General features: G+C 42.1%; 1 protein-coding gene across 2 annotated transcripts; it reads left to right on the forward strand.

The window, feature by feature from the left end:
• The first annotated feature begins 100 nt into the window (after nucleotides 1–100).
• Nucleotides 101–22,487, forward strand: LOC139910615 (mechanosensitive cation channel TMEM63B). 2 transcript variants are annotated; one of them, XM_071897949.2, is made up of 24 exons: nucleotides 101–426; nucleotides 6,600–6,821; nucleotides 7,000–7,079; nucleotides 9,269–9,310; nucleotides 10,534–10,624; nucleotides 10,753–10,790; nucleotides 10,973–11,115; nucleotides 11,817–11,868; nucleotides 11,968–12,076; nucleotides 12,236–12,306; nucleotides 12,937–13,017; nucleotides 13,168–13,291; nucleotides 14,550–14,683; nucleotides 14,812–14,949; nucleotides 15,319–15,472; nucleotides 15,649–15,755; nucleotides 15,913–15,999; nucleotides 16,137–16,202; nucleotides 17,551–17,713; nucleotides 18,639–18,744; nucleotides 18,938–19,105; nucleotides 19,232–19,347; nucleotides 19,472–19,543; nucleotides 19,691–22,487. In XM_071897949.2, exons 2-24 carry the CDS (start codon nucleotides 6,624–6,626, stop codon nucleotides 19,865–19,867), a joined length of 2,517 nt encoding a protein of 838 aa, XP_071754050.1. In that variant the 5' UTR covers nucleotides 101–426; nucleotides 6,600–6,623; the 3' UTR covers nucleotides 19,868–22,487. The 2 variants fall into 2 exon arrangements, with proteins under 2 accessions (XP_071754050.1, XP_071754049.1); XM_071897948.2 differs by having other exon boundaries at nucleotides 102–426; nucleotides 19,688–22,487.
• The last annotated feature ends 118 nt before the right edge of the window (nucleotides 22,488–22,605 follow it).

Here is a 22,605-nt window from a genome sequence, read left to right on the forward strand (position 1 = left end):
GACTACTTGCTAAGATAGATCTGTTTCCCTTCTACTTCTTCTATGTCTAACTTACGTCACGTCCTAAACCTGATTGCTTTCACCTCCCGTTGGACTGGTTAGCGATAGTTGTTAAACCGGCTGACAGACACACAGCCTTAGCTGCTTATATCAAGACCGACTTCTCCCTCCCTCGTTAGTAGACAGTATACCTAGCGTTAACTGGTTAGCGTTGGCTTGGCAGCTAGCGGTCATCACTGGTGTTGTGGTCAGGGAAAACAAACGTTATTTAATTCGATGAGGGAATTAGTTACAGGGCGTTAGATAGCCTCCACCTGTTATTTGCTACATCGCGGAGCTACGTTAGCTAGCGTTAACGTTACGGTTGACTGCTAGCTCACATTAGCTAACCGGCTGACAAATTCTGCCCCTGCGTATCATAGCAAGGTAAGTCAGTAGTTTACTAATTAAGCACTCTAACATAATATTTACTGGTCATTCATGATGGTAGTTTCTGCCTCTTCTATACAATTGCGGCAGCGAACCGTTACTTACTTAGCTGTAGTTAACTTTACGGTAACGTTAGCTGTTAGAACAATAAGCGAGTAAACACATCGCACAACGCATTAAGATTAACTAGCAAAACTAATCAGTTAGATAGCCATGCAGCAGCAAGGTTAACGGCAGCTAGTTAATTCTTAGATGCCAGCGTTGTAAAGGTAACTTACGTACGTTAGGTATTATGTGGTTTTGTTTAAAGTGGCAGCTGTGGCATTCGTGATTTATTTATGCATGTCACACTCTAGCCAGAAGCCCATGTAGGCTGCTCTGCAAGCTGATGCTAGCTAAGTTGATGTTGAAAGCCCGCAATGTCTTTCTCTCTAAACTGTTAATAAATGATAGTGCCTGGGCAGAAAGGTACTAGAAGAGACATAACATAATGCAGCTAACGTTAATTTTAACGTTTGCCTAGCTAGCTACATCATATTTAGCATGGCAATAGATAATCCGCAACTGATTAGTAAATCCTGATATAAAATAGCTATCAAAGCCAGTAGTTGAGCAATATTGCCCTGAGAATATCTTGACAGTTTCACAGCTCTAATCACTTCGCAGGTTTAACTGAGACGGGCTTTATCACGGAGTGATGATGACTAGCCACAATCTGGTTCTGTCCTTTTAATGTTTCCTTTCGCTTTGCCCAGAACGGGATGAACATGAGACGGCCGTTAGCAGTTTTAATTTTGTATTCATGAGCCCCACTGGTGTTGAGTGACTGGGATGAAATATTGATGGAATGCCTTTCAGGGAGAATGATCACTTTGACATACTTGCGCTTAGAGCCAGTCCCTTATTTCATAGGAGATAATAATACAAAGATTCACTATTTTATAGGAGATAATAATACAAAGATTCACTAATTCCGTTTCTAACACTGAGGAAGATGCCACTTATCCTACATATTGAATACTTATAACCTTGACTATGCTGAAAATCCTAGCTGGCTAAAGGGGAATTCATTACTTTGGGTCCCACTTCCCAGCTGGAGACAGCTGTAACTGTTGGGGGTTTTTGAGACTTCAAGGTGACAGTCTTCCCTTTGCAATGAAAAAACATCCTAAACAGGGAGTGCATCACCCACCTTAGTCTTTTGTAGATAGAATTGAATTGCAATGGCAGGATTACCTACACCGTCCAAGATAATGTCATTCTTTTTAGATGGATTTATTCACCACCGAGTCAGGCCCTGTGGCGTGTCTAGTAGTGCGTTGACTCATTATGCTGATTTGAGGTGAGAGGCCAGGTGTAGTACGATCCTGCTGCCGAACCATGGAGAGCAGCCATTGTTTTGCTTTCTCTAGGGTATAACCTAGTTTAATACATCCATGGGTATAACACTCTCTCAGTTAGCAACCTCTATTTGTCATTCATCCAACATGCACTTTGGCCTGTAGATCACCTTTATACTTCTTGAATTTGTCTGATTTCACTGTGATCAAAATTATTTTTCCAATAAAAACTGATCATGTACACATGAACCTCTGATTCTTAGCAGTGATGTGATTTTTCTTCTTCTCCAGGAATTAACTTTTTTCCCCATTTTTCTCCTTCCTGCCCCACTTTTTTTCTGCTATGTGTTGTCCTGATTACATATTTGTTGTGACATGATTACGAAACCGAGTGCTTTGACATCATTATAATCCTGTGATAGCTCAGGTGTTGAGCAGTATTTGCATTGTCAATGATTTACAAGCTAATACCCACAAGGCTAATAGGTGCAATTCTACATTATCAGCCAAGTCACTTGTCTATCTTGTTTATCTAAGGAAGTCTCAGTATTGTTGGCCAACTCATGCCAAGTTTAAAATGTTGTCAAACAGAATACGTATGTACTCAAATGTAAAGGCTGGTTTGATAATTAGCCTACTTCACTAGATGAACTGGGCTCATCAGGAATTCAACCGAATGTTTCCTTGTATCATTTATTATTTGATATTTTAGTATAATTTTGTCATATGTAAATAAATGTGTGTAGGAATTTGTGAGAATTGACAACCTAGGCCAGGTATAGTTGGCACTTTGCTAAAAGGGTGTGCTCTTCCTTTCTTATTTTGAGCTGACTCCCACCCAGAAATCAATCAGATGTTGTAACTCACGCAAAAACCAAGGCCTAAACACGTTAAAGTCACAGGTTATTTCGAGTGAGTTGCCCTAGACTACTCATTCACATTTCTGATATGAGTTTTCCACCAACCTCTAAAGGAGGGTGATGGTGGTGACTCACTCGATGAGACAAATTCTGTTAAGAAGGCACGATTGGCTGAAGCTTTTTTGTCTTGTACAGTAAACAGCCAGGAGTGTGTTATGTGATGGATGTGTGATCTAACCCTCAAAGGTTTACCGAGGTGACTGTTGTGAAGCAGCAGTTGTAAATCTTAGCTGTCGCTGTGTTGTCAACCTGTAAAAGATCCTGTTTTGATTAGACCTTGCTTTACCAAGATTCCCTGACCGCTGTCAGTAGGTGTTTTCAGTGCAAGTGGAACGCTGTTGTTGATTTAAAAGGAAGCTAATCTCTCTTGCACAATCAGAGAAGGCAGTTAGCCGTGAGCATACAACAGTTTTCTAGTTTAAGGGGAGTGGTTGACCTGACTTTTATCCAGCGAGATAATCATAAGCATGTCTTTAAATCGGTGAGGTTTGCCTCATCATGTTGAAGATTTCCAGTCTTTTTCTGGATTATAGGGCAATGCAACAGAGTTGAACAAAGCCAGTTAAACTGATTGCTCTGCTAGAAATGCCAGCAGCGGTTGTGGTTAGGGTTAGGGTCATCTCAAGGGGATGGGATGTTGCACGATTATTAGCATATATTATTAGTCCTAAGCACTGCAGCTGCTTACATAATTTAATTGAAGCAGGCACTGTATTTTGTAACTACTTTTCTTTTTTCTTGCCCCGGCAGACATTTTGCTGTGATATTTTAAATTAGACAATTAGACAAATGACACTGTTTTGCCTGGTAAAGTAGTAGCAACAAACAGCAAACCTGCTGTAGATTGAGTTTCAAATGGACAAACGTGATTTTCTCCCTCATTGCCTTCATCCCCTTTATGTTTATTTGTATTTTGAGAATGTATGCTAGACTGATGGTACCATAGCAACTACCATCAGGCGGAAAGGTGGCAGAGTATTTCTGTGCTGCTGAGTCATGCTGTAGGCTCAAGTATATGTCCGAAGTAGTATGGTTCATTCGTACACCCACCACTTCAATTTAGATGTTCTGCCTTTTAAAGTCTACTTGACTGCTGGCAAGAGTTGTCCAGTCAAATATATTTATAACACAAATAGGTTTATCATGACATACTTTACAGAGATTAATAGACAGAACTACAGGTTAAAAACAAAAGTTTAGCTAAATAAAACAAGAGATGATTGCAAATGAGAGAGCAAGTACAACACAAACTCCAAGAAATGGGGCCTGTGTGTGTGTGTGTGCACATCTGTAAGTGAATATGAGAGCGCCAACAACACCAGGCTGTGAGTAAATGACCAACTGCGTGAAAGTAAACCTTGGGAAAGGAATAGCTTGTAAGATTGGAATTAAGATTTACTAAATAAATGGGTCTGGAGCCCTGGACTTAAATACTGTTTCCCTGTAGCAGCAGGAAGTTCGTTCCCTATAGGGGAATGCTCTGACCCCAGCTGTTTTCTTTTGTATGCAGGAAATAGCAAGTTGTGCATCCTGTGAGAAGACTGTATGGGTACACTTATAGGGAAGAAGTAAATCAGCATTATATTGTGGCACAAAATCACGTAATGCTTGGGGAAGGTCAGGTTTTTGATCGAATCATTGAGCATACAGCTATTGAAACTGACACGGAAGTCTGATAATTGACTTCTTTGTTCCTTAGGGCCTAAAATGAGCAATTTGATTTTGTCTGCATTAAGGACAAGAATGTTTGTCATCCATCTTTTGATGTCTAAGATAGGATATTTAGCTGTATTCTACCACCAGTTTTGTATTGTTACGTTGTGTATTTCCTACATAAGAGCGAAAGAGAACGTATGTATGTACTGTATATCAATGTAATATTACCGAAGGGGAGAAGTGAGAATAATAGAGGACTTAGAAATTAGTACAACTGATACTTTGGGGCCCGAGGTCACAGTCGTTTGTTATAGGCTACTTAATGACTAAACATTTTTTATGTATACTTGAGTCAGTTTAATATTGGCATGGCATTGGCATTGTAGAGAAGCAGGCCTACTCTGCCTACACACATTATGTAACATCTAGCCTATAGCGTAGGTGTAGTAATGAGCTTTGAGGTGTTCTGTGCTAAGGTGATGTTCTTTTTTTAAGATGTCTGTGTTGACTGTCCAGCGGGCTACATGTCCATGGGTCCAGGATGTGAAGCGGTGTCGTTTTTTTTATGTAAGGCACAGGGGGGTCTGTTGTGTCCTCCATGGGATGAGACTGGTCCATTTGAACCCTCTGGTCTCTATCAGTCTATTGTTCGGCTCCGGCAGCGTCCCTCTCCAGTGATGTCACAGCATTCCAGGGAGAGGATAAATGAGTTAGTGTTAGGGCAGATGAGCAGCATCGTGAATACTGGTAATAGTGGGTCGAAGGGCACAAGTATAGCAGTGAGACTGTGCAAACACACTCGCCGGCACTCGCCAGACCGTCCACTTATCTTCCTCATGAGTAGCATACAGCCTGGCCTTCCCTGAGCCCTTCGTTCAGTGTGACATATTACACCTTCTATATGAATAATATCCTATAGTATGGGTCCATCTTCTGCATGATGGGGAAGGACAAAAGCAGTTTTCAGGTAGGCTATTTATAATAAATGAAATCCAACTTTTATCTAAGGATTGGCAATAGCCTATAAATTGTCAGTTCCGTGTGCTGCCTCATGTCGTGTGGCTTCATGTCTGAATTGAACAAGTATTTCTTGTACCACTTCTGTTGGGACAATTGATTAAATCAGCAGGAAAGCTCTGATATTTCGTAACTCCAAGTGCTTGTGTAGACCATGTTGTGCATTTTCCAAAGCTTGTGTTGATGCGTCACTGGATGACTAAAGGTATTGATTGGTTTGTTTGAGTGCTATGAGTTTTATCTATTCAGGCTAAGTCTAGGAATACAGTTACCAATTCAGTCTTATGTAGTTTAAGTGGTTACATAAGTGGATATATTTCCTGACCAAGTTGGCTAGCGTTCCAAAGTATATTTATTTATTTTTCACGTCTTAAAGCATCCCTCTTAAGAGGATGGTTACTCAAAGGTTTACTCTCACAGGGAAGACGTGACAGAGCTTGTGGCACTTAGATGCCCGTGACATTGTAACGCTCCAGCTGAGCTCATTGTGCTGGTTGGTCTGCTGGATTGTCCTTCTTTCCCCTTTCTGTATGGATGTACTTGGTTGAGAACTGAGTGCACTGTCTGTGCTCACTGCAGTACTGGTATCTGTTTACAACGGCACTATCCCCACAGAGCCGTGGTCATCAAGAGGTAAATTGAGGTCAGCCAGTCAGGGTGAGTCACACCTCACTCTTCTATACTTGGGCATTCAAAGTTAATTACAGTGAAAGTAGAAGTTGTATTGTTGTAAAAAAAAAAACAACAACTAGTTAACTCTTACACCTTAGCTGCAAATTTTCACCCCCCACTATTCACTTCCTTGTATTCAGAAAGAACTATATGTCATCGCCACGTAGAAACAGAGTGGACTTTCAACACAGAAACAAGGAACAAAAGAAGCATAATGGTTTAAGACAAGTGTGTTTCAGTGGTCATGCATGTTTTTCAAGACTAACAAAATATGTGACTGACGACAAGACATAGATGTCATATGCTATATTGTCAGAATACAAAAAGTTATGTCAGCTTCACTAGGAAGACACAGAAAATGTGAATTTTAACATCGCCATTCATGGGGAATCTCATTTGGTGTCTGCCTCCCTTTCTTTCCGGTCACGTCCTTTCCCTCTGTTTCAGTCTGTGTGCTGTGAGAGTGTGCAGAATCAGTACTTGTTAGACAATATAGGTTGATCAAGGTGACCAGAAAGCAAAGGCAACAACCCAGTATAATATGCTACTCTTACCTCTCTTACAGGTACTCAATATGCTGCAGTGAGTGATGCACCAAGCGCTGATTTTGATGATGGGCATCTGGGGGGCTCAAGCATGCTCCGACTCGGGGAACTGCCCCACGGCGCAGTCCAGCAACTCCTCCAAGGACTTCTGCTACTCAGCCCGAATCCGCAGCACTGTGCTGCAGGGCTTGCCCTTCGGAGGGGTGCCCACTGTCCTCGCCCTTGACTTTATGTGCTTCTTGGTGAGTCCTTCTGTCCCTCGAACGCAGTGGCCACTGACCAGAACTGAGGGGGTTTTATTAAATGGTCAACACCTTGTTTGCGTGATTCCTGTTGGAATACAGTATATAATAGGTCACCTCCCAGCTCTGTGTACTAAGTGAAGGGATGAGATGTTTTGACAACCGTTGTCTCTTCTAGGGGCTGCTGTTTGTATTCTCCGTCTTGCGAAAGGTGGCATGGGACTATGGGCGTCTCGCACTGGTGACTGATGCAGACAGGTAAGCCAAGACTCTCACTCTTTTTGAAAACTCCAACATCCTGTACCTGCTAATCAGTAGACCTTTTCAGTATTCTGAATTTTGAAACTATAAGGCAAATGGTTTTTCCAGCATTAGAATTGTTAAAATGCCTTGATATAATTTGCATTTTAAGGAATAGACTCTCTGAAAATATTGTCCAGGAAGAAGTGAAGTGGGGTAAAATGGTACCCATACTACGCTGACATCGGTGATTTTTAAAATAAGCAAATCATGAAAATCAATAACATGATGGCCAACGTGCTCTTTCTGTCTCAGTATGGTTGAAGTTTGGTGTGTTGGCATCTCAGTGTTCTTCATATATGTGATAAATATGCTGGATATATGTAGCATGATTAGCATACAGTAGTTACCAGTGTCTGAAAAAACGTTTTTGGCTAACCTGCCATGGGCTGGTAAACTTAAAAAAACAACAACACTTGCTTATTCCCTTATACAATAGTTTACAATCCATCATGAAGTGCAACAGAATTTAAGTTAAGAGAACCTTTTGAAGCGTCCCCCCCCTTTCCACACACACTCACACAGACAGACTCTGTTGAAGTTATGTTTAACATTTTGATATTAATCCTCAAGTAACGTCAAGCTAGTTAACCATCCAGGCAGCGGAGAAACAGCAGGAAAGGTTTGCCGAAGTTTAGAGACTACCACTTTGTGTAGAGCCAGCGTAACAGGCGGCCAATCAGGAGCCTGTTTGATACAGAGCCATTGTTTTGCTTTGATTTGATTGGCCTCGGTCAGAGAGCGTGAAAGGTGGTCCGCAGGGACAAAGTTTGACAACAGGCAAACATCAAAGACTGTATATAACCGAGGCATTCAGATGTTATCGTCTCAAAAAGTTATTGGCCAGTGTGGCGGGTGCCCATTGTCGATTTATCTGCCAAAGACAAAATCTTAGCAGCATTTGACCCTGGTTGATACTGCAAAATTCAGCATGCTCATTCTGCGAGTGGAGAGTTTTCTGACTGTGGCAGATGTCACTAGGGATGCACGCACTGAGGTGTAGGACTCTGGTACCGCAGACAGGAAGGTCAATGTCAGCAATTCCACTTTGAACAGCAGTTTTACTCCCATGACATCGTCACGTGTTTGGCTTCGTAGCTCCAATGGAGGAACAAGAAACAAACAAATCATGAGTAACTTCATCAGTTTCCCTTGAGTGCCTTTCCCCAGGCCACATCAAAGCCACTGTCTGCATCTAAGACACATGGGCTGTAGTTCCCCCGCTATTATAAGATGATATGCTGCCAGATAAATTAAGGTATTTTAAGATTGATGTCTGCAAAAAAGGCTCCAGGCTGAATGAGATGTGTGTGTGTGTGTATGTATATGTATATATATATATATATATATATATATATATATATATATATATATATATATATATATATATATATATAATGATCAAATAACCAGAAGGGACATAAGTTTTCTGTGGAAGGAGCCAGAGAGACGCCTGTAAACAAGGACTGATTCAGCTGCTCCTTTTTAAATTCCTATATCATGTGGGGGAGAGAGGGGGAAGCGGAGGATGGATGGAGTTCAGAAGGGAGAGAGATCAGACGTTGCTTCAGGCCTCTTTGACTCTCAACCCCAGAAACTACATGACACAGTGCTCCATCACCTACATCCACTTTCTTTGTTTGTCTGATGTTGCAGCTTCGCTATTTGTACAGCTGCATATGTGAGTAGAGAAGCGGGTGGGAAGGGGAAGGGGCAGCATGGGTTACTTTTGTAACAGACAGAAAATGTAGACCGCTGTCTCATGACACTGCCAGAAAGTGCTGACTTCAGTGTCTGTCTTTTGAAATGTCTTGTCATTCCCGGAAGGCTGAGCGTTATCACCTGATAAGATTGGGATTTTGTAGGTCTGATATCCTAGCTACATAAATCGTGGATTTTGTTTGTTTGTTGTTGACTCAGGCAATGTATGCCAAAGTGGATAGACAGCTGTGTTAGTATACTGCTTGTAGTGTAATATGCAGATAGCTCTTTGACATACAGTACACTTGCATGATGTTTAGAAATGTTTCACCGCTGTCTGAGCTCATCAAAAAGCAGTTTCTCTAAACTGAAAACCATACCGGCAAGCAAGATCAGTTCCTCCTCTAAACCAAGCTGAGCACATTTTGTTTCTCTCTTTTTACCAGAAGAATGGATCAGCGCTACAGCCGCCTGGATGATCGGGAATAGTATGTTCTCTCCCCATATCGTAGTCTCACTACCTGTTTTTTTTTTTCTCTCCCTTACCCTTTGTCCGGTTATCTAACTCATAACTCTCCTCCATTCTGCCTAGGCCGCTGTGGGTTTTAGCTTCTTTCTCACTGTTGGTGTTGTAGTGGTTTTTCTCTTCCTCCTCCAGGCGTTTCCCAGTGCCAGGCCCCTAATTATTCTCCCCCCGCTCCTTATCACTCTGTTGTACTTCTGCTGTTGGGTGTCCCTGTCTCTGTCACCGTCCTAATCAGATCTGTGTGTGCTAATCTGTGTGTTGACCTCTTTGTCAAGCACGGCCTTCTTCTGTGTGAGCGCAACGCATGAGGCGCACAGGCAGGATGCTTGCAAGGAGAGGTAATGCTTACCTGATCTGTGGTTGTTTGTAGACAGGCCCTAACATGGTTCAACTGTGTCTGGTAGAGCTGAGATGAGCCGTCCCCATTTCTCAGAGGAATGCGGGAGAGGAAGGCTGACGGTGAATTATAGCCGCCGGCTCTCTCCTCATTCCATTAGAGATCTTATAGAGCCCCAGGTGACGTCATCCTGTAATGTAGTTTAACACCGTAGGAATTCCAGCAGAGCATGTGTCCAGCTCATATTTTCCAGTTAAATAGAAATTCACAATATCTGACATGACCTCCTTGAGGAGTACAATCAAATTTGTTGTGTACTTTACCCTGATCTTTGTGCTGTAGAATCTAAGGCTCTGCTGGACAGGGGTCGGTGAGTCTGTCTCTTGCTGATCGCTGGGTTTCTGTTGTTTCCTCTGTGAATGCCGTCTTCTCTAGAGCTCACCCAGTCTTCGCCTCCTAACTCTGTTTCACCACCCAAATTTGCTCTGACAGTGATGGTGTACTGAACCTGTGTAAACTAGCTCCACTCCTCCTGACGCACTGCATGGAATGGGACTGCAGAGGTTCAGGATTGTCCCTGTGGTCGGCTGGTTTACCGACCCAAATCCTGTGTCCACACAGGATGAACAGGGATGAATCTCTTCAGTCCATTTCAGGGCGTGCGTGTGGTTGTCTCTCTGTGTGTCTCTCTGTGTGTGTGTGTGTTATGTTTTCGACTCTTCCACACTGATGATAATCCCAGTGTGCTGAGACAGAAAAAACTAACATCCCCTTACCGTATGTGGTGGTGTTGGAGAGTTGTGTAACACATCATGCAAATGCTATGTGTTGTGTTTTGTGTCGCGCAGCGTGGCCTCTGCCATGACGTCAGACACACCTGAACGCTACGAGCGCCTCACCTCAGTTTCCAGCTCGGTGGACATTGATCAGAGAGACACAGTAAGTAGGCCATTGTTCCTACAGGATTAACTCCATGGTGTCCTGGACTTGGTGCCCTTTCATCTAACGGTGTGCTCCATGTGAAAACTAGTAGAACGCCTTCAATTCTCTGCCCTCTTCCGTTTTAGGGCTTCTGCTCCTGGCTGACGGCCATCTTCCGCATCAAGTGAGTCAATCTACGATCTATTGGATTAGTACATAGCGGACGTTAGAAAAAAGTGGCTCAAAGCTGATTATACTGAATAATATTATGTCTTGGATGCGACTGAATGAAAATTATTTTACGAAATTATCGTGTGTGTGTTGAGATGCTCTTGAGTCGCTGACTTCTGTTGGTTCTCTCCGTAGGGACGAGGAGATTAGGGAGAAGTGTGGTGAGGATGCAGTGCATTACTTGTCCTTTCAGCGCCACATCATCGGCCTGCTGGTAGTGGTGGGGGTGCTCTCTGTGGGCATCGTCTTGCCTGTTAACTTCTCTGGAAACCTACTTGGTGAGTTGATGAGAAATTAACACCAGACAACTTCTGGGGAATTTTGGGGGTAATTGCCAGTTTTCTCAATTTTTCAGCCAATAAAATGGTCAAAGTGGCAGGTGTTTTTTTTTCTTTCTACTTGCAACTGTGACCATTGGATGCAAAAGTTAATTTCCTGTCCTGCTGACTGGCGTTTCTGGCACTTCATATCTCAATCATTTTTTTACAGTAAGGTTTAGCCATTTGTACTGACATGTTGCAGTATACTGTATGTATTTTAATAAGTTAAGCCTCAGAGATAGAATCATTTGATCTTCCGTTTTATTGCCTTAATGGCAATATTGGATAAAATATAACATTTTCTAAACTACCTGTCATCAGAGTGCACGTGTTATTGATAATCAAATTTGTACAAACTTTCAACAACCTCTTATTAATTAGTATTTATAGTCTTTACCATGCTGGTCCAATGTGGGTTAACCCCTACCTTAATTAGAGGTCTTTTGTAGTCTTTGTCCTGTATCACATGAATCTACTTCTGACCTCTATGAAAACATGCATTTCATTATCTCTGCTTAATGGGAAATGGAAACCAAATGTACTGTTCCTCCCAGATTAGACTATGTTCCACATTCCTTGCTTTATAGTGTGCAGTGTTACAATGCAAGCCCCATCTTACCATGAAGTGAAATGTGTTGTTTCTTATATCTTTCTGACAGAAAACAATGCCTACAGTTTTGGGCGAACCACTATAGCGAATTTAGATGTCAAGTGAGTAATTCTTATGCCGTCCCTTCATTTAAACATTCAGATATTATCTTGAGTGTCTAAGAGTGACACCAAACCCTGTGTACCCTTTGTGTTTCCCAGTGATACACTGCTATGGCTGCACACCACCTTTGCATTCCTCTACCTGTTACTGACGGTGTACAGCATGAGACGGCACACATCCAAGATGCACTACAGAGAGGATGACCTGGTGGGTGGCATGGTTTCAGTACATACACACCCCACACTCTTCTTGCTTTACCTATATGTGGACACTTGACCTTCCCACGACATCACTAAAGCATATCCATCTGCATGCATAGATTTGAATGTTGTTGATAATTACTTCCCTGTCTTAATCTCCATGCAGGTGAAACGCACTTTATTCGTCAATGGAATCTCCAAATATGCAGAGGAGAAGCACATAAAGCAGCACTTTGAGTAAGCACCGGTTTCCTTTCTCTGTGGTTTATATACCAAAATGTTGAATTCATAGTGGTCACTTAATAAAAAAAATGGCACACTTGCTCTGTTGGCATAGCAGTAAGCTGTGCAGTAACAGTATTAGGCTTTATGAGAGCCATGACTCTTCCTGTTAAAAGGGGCTGTCTTGACTTGGCTGGGACCAGACAATGGCAAGCCTATATATGTAATTGTCCCTAATAGAAGCCAGATGAGCAGGATTATGCAAGTCATGTGTCAGGGTGGTCTAAGATTGGGGAAGGAGTGGTTGCTTCACCTCCTACTTGGCCAAATAGTATTAACCCAAATCTTACCTCTGCTCCAGCACTCTCTGCCCTACACTCCAACAATACGTCTGTCCCTGAACTACCCTCTCTAATGGAATCCCCAAACCCCCAAAGAACAAGATACAAACACATTTGAATACTCATCTTGAGGAAAGCAGTCTGTGACTGTTGCACTGCTGCAGTAGTAGTGTTGTAGAGATGATATGTCATCTCAGTGCACTTTGCTGCTGTTGTCAGGAATGCGTTGAAGTGCATGTACATTTAGGCTTGTAGAAACGTGATCTAATCTTTCTCTCTCTCCCTCCCTCCCCTTCTTGCATAGGCAGGCGTATGAAAACTGCGTTGTGCTAGAGGCTCGTATCTGTTACAATGTGGCCAAGCTGATGTACCTTAACTCTGAAAGGTAACAGTCTGTGAATTACCATATATTGTGTGTGTGTGTGTTTGTCCTCCCATTCATAGCATTTCTGGGCGTATTTGAAAAGTGTCCCATCTGTCACAAGACTTTGTTAGTAAAGTAGTAGTGTGACACGGCTGACGGTTTTGTATGCAGGAAGAAGACGGAGCGCAGCAAGAAGTTCTTCAATGACCTGCAGGCCAAGGAGCATATCCCCACCATGATCAACCCAAAGCCCTGCGGACACCTCTGCTGCTGCGTCATCAAAGGCTGTGAGCAGGTCAGAATGATACCTCATACCATAACTTGGTTACAACACAACCCACTTATGAAATGCTATTTGCAGTTAGATGGGCTCCATATATGTTTATCTGCCATTGTTTGCAAGTTGATATTGACAGCATTTTTAGGGTTAATGAGGAAGGCATCTGCCTGTCAACATATAGATATTTGTAGAGAGGTGGGGCTAAGCAGGAAAAACATGTCAGCAGGGTAACGCATCGAAACCACATACCTTCAGATCATTAGTGAACCAGATCTAAACATCTATTTTATATATTGTTAGCCTGTATTTTTGTTAGCCATGGTGTTTATCATGATGTTGCCTGTACTGACTTTTACACATTTGGCTGCGTCCACGGTCAATAAACTGTGAAATGGTAGGAACTGATAACGTTGTAATGCATTAAGAGCAGCAACGCCAGCTGTGTGTATGTATAGCTGTAAGGCCACGAGTCACATACTAGATGGTTAGATGAGGAAAATGGATTTGGGAAAGTATGGTGAGTACAGTAATGTTAGAATTTAGTGCTACCTTTTGATGTAACTGACCATGACCTTTTGATTAACAAACTAAACGGCAGCCGGTTCCACAACAGTGATCTCTTTCAGCAAAGACTCTGAGTCTAGTAGTCTCAAGTGTGGTGTGTATCATGCTGCAAATTTACACCATAACTACTGATTTACCCTCTATTATCAAAGATGCCAAACCAGCACAATATGCCAATACTCCACATTGTTTAATGCTACATCAGCGTGCAGTGAACCAGGTTTGACACTGATGATTGCTCATGAAATTATTCATCAAGTCAAATCAGCCAAGTTGATGGGTCTAATTTTTGATGGGGAACACCACTGTTCACACACATTCATAATATAGTTAATAAATTAGGCAGGGGCATTGTTATGACCAGAAAGTGTTGCCAATATGTAACACCAACTATTTTATATCAGATTGTTTAGTCTGATTTTAAGTAGTCCTGAACACTGCCCATGTTACATAAGTGAAATGTACCCAAGCTGATCATGTTTTCTCATCTCATTCGAAAGGACTATAGTGTTATTTACACAATTATTACATCTAGAAGACAAGTTGTAGTTTGACATTGATGTTTCTACCCACATACTAAGAATTAATTATGCAATTAACCTCATGTTTGAACCTCAGGGAGACTCACTATCACTGTGGCGATTCAAGTAAACCTTAAAAAAATAAAATAATAAATCAGATCCTGACTAGATTTTCATGCCTCCCACAGGAAGAGGCTGTGAGCTACTATACCAAGCTGGAGGCAAAACTGAAGGAGGAATATAGGAAGGAGAAAGAGAAGGTCAACAGCAAACCCTTGGGAATGGCCTTTGTCACCTTCCAGAACGAGGCCATGACTGCTATGTAAGTGCATTTGTGTGTGGTAAAACCTATGAATCCATATTTGTGAGATTGTTTTTGAGTTGGCATGTTCTCTGGCTCTTGTCCCACTGTAACTTCTGACCTTTGTTTGGATGGATGTCCCTTCTCAGAATCCTAAAGGACTTTAACGCTTGCAAGTGTCAGGGCTGCCACTGTCGCCGGGAGCCCAAGTCCTCTCTGTTCAGCGCTAACCTCCACATACACAGCTGGACTGTCAGCTACGCCCCTGATCCACAAAATGTCTACTGGTAAGAAGAACACAATTAAATCTCGCATTCTGCCCACAAACTGCTGAATGTGTTCTGTAGCAAAGGTTTGTGGTTGTAGATAAATATCCAGCACATAACTGCACTAATTAGTGTGGTTATATGTGGGCATTTTAAGTCTGTAATGCAAGTACCCAACGAGAGCTATACAAATGGAGACTTATTGATTTTTAATGTTCTTATTATCAGGCTGAAGAATACGTAGATTTCAGCCCACTTTGAAGAGACAGTCTCAGTCCAGATGACTAACCGATTTGTGAGCTTCAGTATCAGTTTACTGGCCAGCTGTGTCCATAGCCACGGGTCATCGCTCAGTGTCAGTCTAACCGCTGCATGACCTTGTTCCCACAGGGAGCATCTGTCAGTGGGAGGAGTCTCCTGGTGGCTCCGCTGCTTCATCATCAACTGTGTCCTCTTCCTCCTCCTCTTCTTCCTCACCACCCCGGCCATCATCATCTCCACCATGGACAAGTTCAACGTTACCAAACCTGTGGAGTACCTGAATGTGAGTGCTTCCCTTTTACTTGTACCGCTGCTTTCAGAGAAAGAATCAACCTAATCTAATGAACGATTGTTAGTCCTTAAGCATATCCATCATGCAGAGGCCGGAGGCTTCACCACTCGACGATCTGGGCACAGCATGTCCATCATCTCTAAACCTCTCTGTTCTCTGTCCTCCAGAATCCGATCATCACCCAGTTCTTCCCCACCCTCCTGCTGTGGGCCTTCTCCGCCCTGCTCCCCACCATTGTGTACTACTCCGCCTTTTTCGAAGCCCACTGGACCCGGTATGTCCCTAACCAAGACTCTGAATCTCACACTCTGTTTGCTGAATGTAGTTAACAGTGGTATTCTCTGTTTTTCTGTTTGTGTTTTGTGTGTGTGAGAGAGAGTGAGTGTTGTTGTCTTTTTTTTCATGTGTCAAAATCTTTCTTGGTCCTACAGGTCAGGAGAGAACAGGACTACGATGCATAAATGCTACACTTTCCTAATCTTCATGGTTCTCTTGCTGCCCTCCCTGGGACTCAGCAGGTACAGCATGTCTTTTTTATAGCTCTGCAATACAATCAAATGTAAGAGTATCAATTGCTGTGTCTTTGTTTGTGTCAGCTTAAATAGGTTATGTTTTTCATTTCCTGAATTCAAATAATGGTTTTGTATCTTTGCAGTTTGGATGTTTTCTTCCGCTGGCTGTTTGACAAGAGATTCTTGGCAGATGCTGCAGTGAGATTTGAGTAAGTAGCATGGCTTTCATGAATCCATGGTGAACCTTCAAGTAAAAATTCTGCACCACTCTGAACGGAGCCTTATACACCTGGATAAATAATACCAGTGCATATCTGTTTGCTGCAGTCTGCAAACTATTAATCAGATGATATCAGGACTCGCCTGAAATCTTAATGGAAATTTTAAGCAAGCTGTTGAACAGTGTGCTATACTTTTTATATCTTCAAGCTTTTGTGGTGGCCATGTGCTGGACCTTAATCTTTTCTGATGTCTAGTTATTATATTATTATACCACAACATGTCCTAAAGTTGCCATCTGGTCTCTAGTTATACCCTCAGGTCCCACTTTATTAAAGTTTCTCAGAGTAGGAGTGCAGATTTAGGCTCAATTGTCAAGTCATATGGTATTGTAAAGATCAGACCTGGGCAACCAAATGATTCATGATTCATGTGTTTGTTGTAGGGGAGATGATTATCTGATTTGAATTGGGAGACCAGGCCAGTTGCACAAGATACGGCTGTAAAAATGCAAATATACCAGACTGGGTGAAAGTGGAGGGGGGACCTTTTAACAAATGATGTTGGCCATACGTTAACTAAGGAAAATCTTGAATATTGATTGGATTTCTCTCCTTTATATCTTTCTTTTTTCTTCTATGTCACACTCTGCTATTACTAGGCCCCTTCCTTCATGAATGTGGCTGCAGCTTATGCTGTGTTCATGTGATGTGGGAATATTCGTTTGAACAATACGACGGTTCAAGGCAACAACATGGACTTTTTTTGCATGGTGGAATGGATTATTTTTATATTTCTAGCTGTATGTAAAATGTCCCCATTGCTGAAAGAATGTAAAATGTAGGGAACATTGAAAAGTTGATTTATGTTGTTAAGCTCCAGAGAAATCTAACTAAGGTACATTACGTGTCACGGTAAAATGTCAAAAGGGTCAGAAATTTCAGTTATTTGAATAATGTTGGCTCAGTTAGCTGGATAATGTTGATTACCACATGATTTTATTTTTGGTGATTTAAAAAAAAAAAAAGTCTAAGAAGGAGAGATCCACATCAATAGCTTGTTGTTGCTAACCTACTTGGAGTACCAAATGCATGGGCTTTACTGCATTAGGACAATTCAGATATTGTCAGGCAAGTTGTCGGTCATGGGAAATTCCAATGCTTTGAAATGTCAGTTTCCTGTCTTTCATTGAAGTGTCTGATGTGACAACCCCACCTTTCTGGCACTCCAAGTAGTTTAAAATAAATAAATAATCAGCGTCTAACCTTTTTCAGACTTCATGGATACAGGTCCAGACTTCAGCCTTCAGTGATGTTGTCGTTCTCCTCTCCTCTGTAGGTGTGTGTTCCTTCCTGACAACGGAGCCTTCTTCGTGAACTACGTCATTGCTTCTGCGTTCATTGGTAACGCCATGGACCTGCTGAGGATCCCTGGTCTGCTCATGTACATGATCCGCCTTTGCCTGGCTCGCTCTGCTGCCGAGCGGAGGAACGTCAAGAGGGTCAGTGTGTCCCGTGCTTACCAAGTTAAAATCAGTCCTGGATCCAAATTATGAATATTACAATAACGCTACTCCGCTGGGATAATTAATCTCTTACAGTAAAACTGAATCGGAAATAAAATGTTTCCATGACCTCGGACAGAGTAGAATAAGCTTGTGTACATGAACAAGCCTCTTCCATAGCTGAAGATGAAAGAGCCAAGACTGTAATGTGGAGATTTCTGAAGCTGCTCCATTGATAATGATTTGGAAACTAACTGATGTGGCCAAACTCAGGCTATACTCATACTTTATATTAAGTGGGTACCTGTGCTTTGATTTCAGCTTGAAGAGATTTTTCAAAGTCATAATCAGCCAGACATGATTTCTTCTATTTCTTGGAAGCAAAACCTCTGGAGGTATTGATGTTTTACAATGGCCTACCATCTTGGTTTGCACTGAAGTATTTCTAAATCAGTTCCTCCCTACAAACTAGTGTGGTCCAGGCTATAGTAAGGCAGGTGATTGGACATGTGAGCAGAACACATCGGAGCACAACCAATTTCTCGCATTACAGCTGGACTATAGCCATCCTTGATTCCTTAGTAATAACATTATTGGTGCATTGTGACCTATCATTAGTTAGTGTAATTCGGTTTGGTTGCATGTTTCAAATTTGCTTTTGTTGTCGGGGAAATCTCTTTTGGTTAACAAAAAGAGAACAATTCAGTTTAGAATTTGAAATGGTCCTGAACTGACAATAGTAACATAACGGCCTAATTTAACCCACTATATTATGCACTATTTACTTTATTGAATCAATGTAGCACAATATCACATTCCACACATATACATTAATTTCACATAGACTATGGTGAAACGCACCAAAATTAGGTTGTTTGCATTCTGTTTTTGTGTAATATCCCGTCACATTATATCTCCACAGCACCAAGCCTATGAGTTCCAGTTCGGAGCGGCGTACGCCTGGATGATGTGCGTCTTCACTGTGGTCATGACCTACAGTATCACCTGCCCAATCATCGTCCCTTTCGGTGAGCTCCGCTATTTACTACCGTATGCAGTTTAGATCTGCTGGCTGCTAAAGTTTACATGATGGTAGTGTGTTGTTTATAAGACTAAGGCAGGGAGCACATAGGGGTTCTGTTCTCTCTCTCTCTATCCAGAAGCTTATCAAGCCTAATAGGATTAGTTCCACTGAGTGTCTTGTCTGCTTCCCCTGCCCAGGGCTGATGTACATGCTGCTGAAGCACCTAGCGGACAGGTACAACATGTACTACGCCTACCTGCCTTCCAAACTGGACAAGAAGATCCACTCTGGGGCGGTCAACCAAGTAGTGGCTGCCCCAATTCTCTGTCTCTTCTGGCTTCTTTTCTTCTCCACCGTTCGCACGGGTAAGAAGAGGGCTCCACCTACAGGCCACTTGTGTCCTAACATATGCCTAAAACTGGTACTTTGGTCAATGCTCAAGTACAAGCATCTGTTATATATAATAAGTGCTCTGCTACTTTCTCCCCCAGGTTTTTCAGCTGCAACATCCATGTTCACGTTTGTAGTTTTGATCATCACAATCATTGTCTGCCTCTCTCACGTCTGCTTTGGGCATTTTAAATATCTCAGCGCTCACAACTACAAGGTAACACACTAATCAGCCTTGTATTCTTTTGCATAATATTCATGTTTTCTAAATTCACCATGTCAATATTACTCACCACTCTTACATTCAGCTGCTCATGTCAACTGTTTGTTCTCTGTCCCAGATTGACACCCAGGACGTGGATGGGCTGGAGAATGGGCGTCCAGTGCGTACCTCTCCTACCAACAAGTCAGCAGTAAGTATCTGAATGTGTTTGATTTATGACATCATCATTAAACATTTGTATTCGCACCACCACATTTGGTAGCAATTTAGAACGAGTTCAGAATATGTATATCGGACTCTGACGTGCTATTTCTTTTCCTTTTCTCCTCTCCAGCAGATGTACATTGCTCAGGTACTACAAGACCCAAATTCAGATGAGGTTGGTTCAGGCAGTGGTGAGGATGACGGTCAGGGGTCCTCGCAGGACGAGGAAATAATCCATGTTGGAAATGGCCTGAACGAGGACTTCCAGTCCGGTGAAGACAGCCTCATTGATAATGAAGTGCGGCACTGATGCTGCCTGGAACAGAAAAATACTTGAGGAGTGCACTGAATATGTGAATTAAACTAGGAACTGAAGCAGCAGTTCTACAAGGCATCTCAACCTCCATCGAGGGACGACACTAACATAGGCACACTATCTACTAAGGATTAAACGGATAGTTGCTAATGGACTCTTTCATTTCCTTCACCGGGACTCACTACATCAACAGCTTCTATGAAAGTTCAGAGGGAATCTACTCTGATGACAAAGCAAGGACAGCAACATCCTTCTGCTCCTGATATAGCATAGGCACGCCCCAAAACACTGCACAGGGACCCATGCAGGAAAGACACAGATGAAGAAATGATTTTCTTTTTTTGCCTTGTCATGTAAGGGGACTGATTTTCTGTCTGTATTTCCTTAACATTATTGCACTTGAAAGAGGACCTGTCTCTGTGCCCTACACTGGTGGGGTGCTGTGGCAAGCGTTTCTCCCCTCCTATAAGCTCGAGTTTTAAGTATGGTAGTATGGCATGCCTTCAAGTTCAGAGGGTGGAGGGATTTCCCCATAATCCATTGCCAGTATCCCTAATTATCTGCACTAGATGCTGCAGCTGAATAAGCAGCTTACGAGAGAGAAGAGAAGAGAAGGGAGAGCAAGAGAGGAGTTGTCCACACAAACAGTTAGCCTGATCTCTGCAGCTTTGATGGTCACTGAACGGTTCTTCCAACCCTGTGTAAGACTTACAAAAACAAAATACTGCTACTAACACTCCTGATGCTTTGGACACTTTGACACTGTACAGCTACAAAACTCTGGATTTGTAACATAGCCTTTTTTTGACATGGTATTTATTTTTAGGCATGGAATTTTAAATGCTATTGAGACAGATCGATACACCCCTAAACTGTGGATGGCGATAGTTCTCATCTTGGCACTCAACCTTGATAATGATCTTTTTGGTGTTCAGTTCAGCCTCTGAGCCTTTGTTGGGACTGCTGTTGGACTTTGCTCCTGATGGGGCCCCCAAGGGGGGGAAACCCCTTCACTGCCCCCAAAAGAGGACATGGAACGGGACCCGAGAGGCTACCAGTCCTCTGTGCGACTCAGTAGATGGAGAGATAGGCCTCCTGGGTCTCGGGGCTTGGTTTCAGCTGATTCACATTGAGATAGTTTCTCTGCATCTCTCCCACCATTGTTCTCATATGTAACTCTTTGTCCAGATGTTTACATCTTTGTCTAAGATTTTCATGGCTTGGTGGGTGACGTGTCTCCATTGTGGATGGCCTCTGCCAACTTTGAAATTAGCATTCAATTTAGGTGGCTACAGATAGTTTTAAGACTGCGATAATCTACATCCTGTCACTGTGCCCTTTCTGTCTAGTTCTCTCCAATGTTAACATGACTTTTTTGTAGAAGACTCCTCATCCTGTAGGTACCATATTGTAAGTTCCAATGGTCATTGAACGTTTTAAAAATGTCCTAGTTGCCATTACTCAAACAGCGCTGAGTTGTAGAATGGTTAACTGAAGTTGCACAAGTTTGGTGACAACATATCAAATCTTAGGCCAGGCCGCGCAAAAGAGGGAGTCTTGATGTTAGATCAGTGCACTAGGTACTGATACATTTTTCATCTCACTCATTGAAGCTTAGCTTTACTTTGTATACTAAGAAAATTATTTAGTCCTGCCCATTGAAAGCAAAATGATGATGACGTCTCCATTATGTTTTTCTTTTAGTTGTGTTTTTCCCCAAGTCTGCATTGCATTTGCAGATCTAATTACCAACTTTGTAAGGCCTCTGCCACAGCTTTGTCTAACATTGTCCCTTAGATACTGTAGACTGTAGACATGCTGTGCTACTGTAGACTCCACACGTCATAGTAAAACATGTGGATTAGATGTGTCTGAGAAATTTCTCATCACAAATTTGGGTAATGCCTCAGCCATACCGAGCAGCTTCTTTTGTGTTATCAGGAAGGCTCATGCAACGGCCCAGACAAAGACATACTGTACAAACGCATACACCAAGTAACAAATCTTACAGCGCAATGTAGTGCCTGCACAATTATGAACTGACTCAGGATTTATCAAGCTTCTTAAGGGTTGTTCTGTCATTTTTTTTTTAAATTTTTTTTTTTTATAAACCATCTTTGTCAAGACACCGCTATGAGTTTGCCCCATTAAACACTAATAGGATTGTTGGTAAAGCGAGGCACGTTGCTGCAGACTAAGTTTATCACTACAGTCATTATGGACCAGTTGGACCATAAGGTGAAAGATGTACTATCTAGCTGCTCAGAGAACCACTGTGGGAAATGTGCACTAATTTTACTTTCACTCATATGATTGACAGAGAAGGGCACGTCCCTGTGGGTATGATGAAGACATGGTGATCCTCAACTGCTGCCATAATTTGTCCATGGGTAGATTATCCCTTGTTGAAGACTTTATTATGGTACTAACAAGACAATTGTTTGACACCATTGACTCTGGTGCTCTTCTAGTCATGACAAGGTGATTTTATTTTTATACCTCTTCATTTTTATACCTCTGAGATGTCTTGAAATCTCTGAATGTTTCTTGTCAAAATAACTTGTACAGCTCTGAGGGAGATACTTAGCATAAAATTAATTACTTCTAACAATCAGTTTTGTTTTGTTTTTGTTTTTTTTGCTATCTAAAACACTAAATGTAGGTTCATTCCCCGACTGGAAGAAAATGTGATTGATTACAACTTTTAAAAGAAAGGGGAAATATCTCATCGG

The sequence above is a fragment of the Centroberyx gerrardi genome, chromosome 15, assembly GCF_048128805.1.
Source record: "Centroberyx gerrardi isolate f3 chromosome 15, fCenGer3.hap1.cur.20231027, whole genome shotgun sequence".
Classification (NCBI taxonomy): Eukaryota; Metazoa; Chordata; class Actinopteri; order Beryciformes; family Berycidae; genus Centroberyx; species Centroberyx gerrardi.

Excerpts from the sequence above, each read along its gene's own strand:
- LOC139910615 (XM_071897948.2), top strand. The coding sequence starts at position 6,624 with ATGCACCAAGCGCTGATTTTGATGATGGGCATCTGGGGGGCTCAAGCA. Across the intron at positions 13,292-14,549 it reads TCATCAAAGGCTGTGAGCAG|GAAGAGGCTGTGAGCTACTA; the intron begins GTCAGAATGATA and ends TGCCTCCCACAG. Across the intron at positions 18,745-18,937 it reads CCCAATCATCGTCCCTTTCG|GGCTGATGTACATGCTGCTG; the intron begins GTGAGCTCCGCT and ends TCCCCTGCCCAG.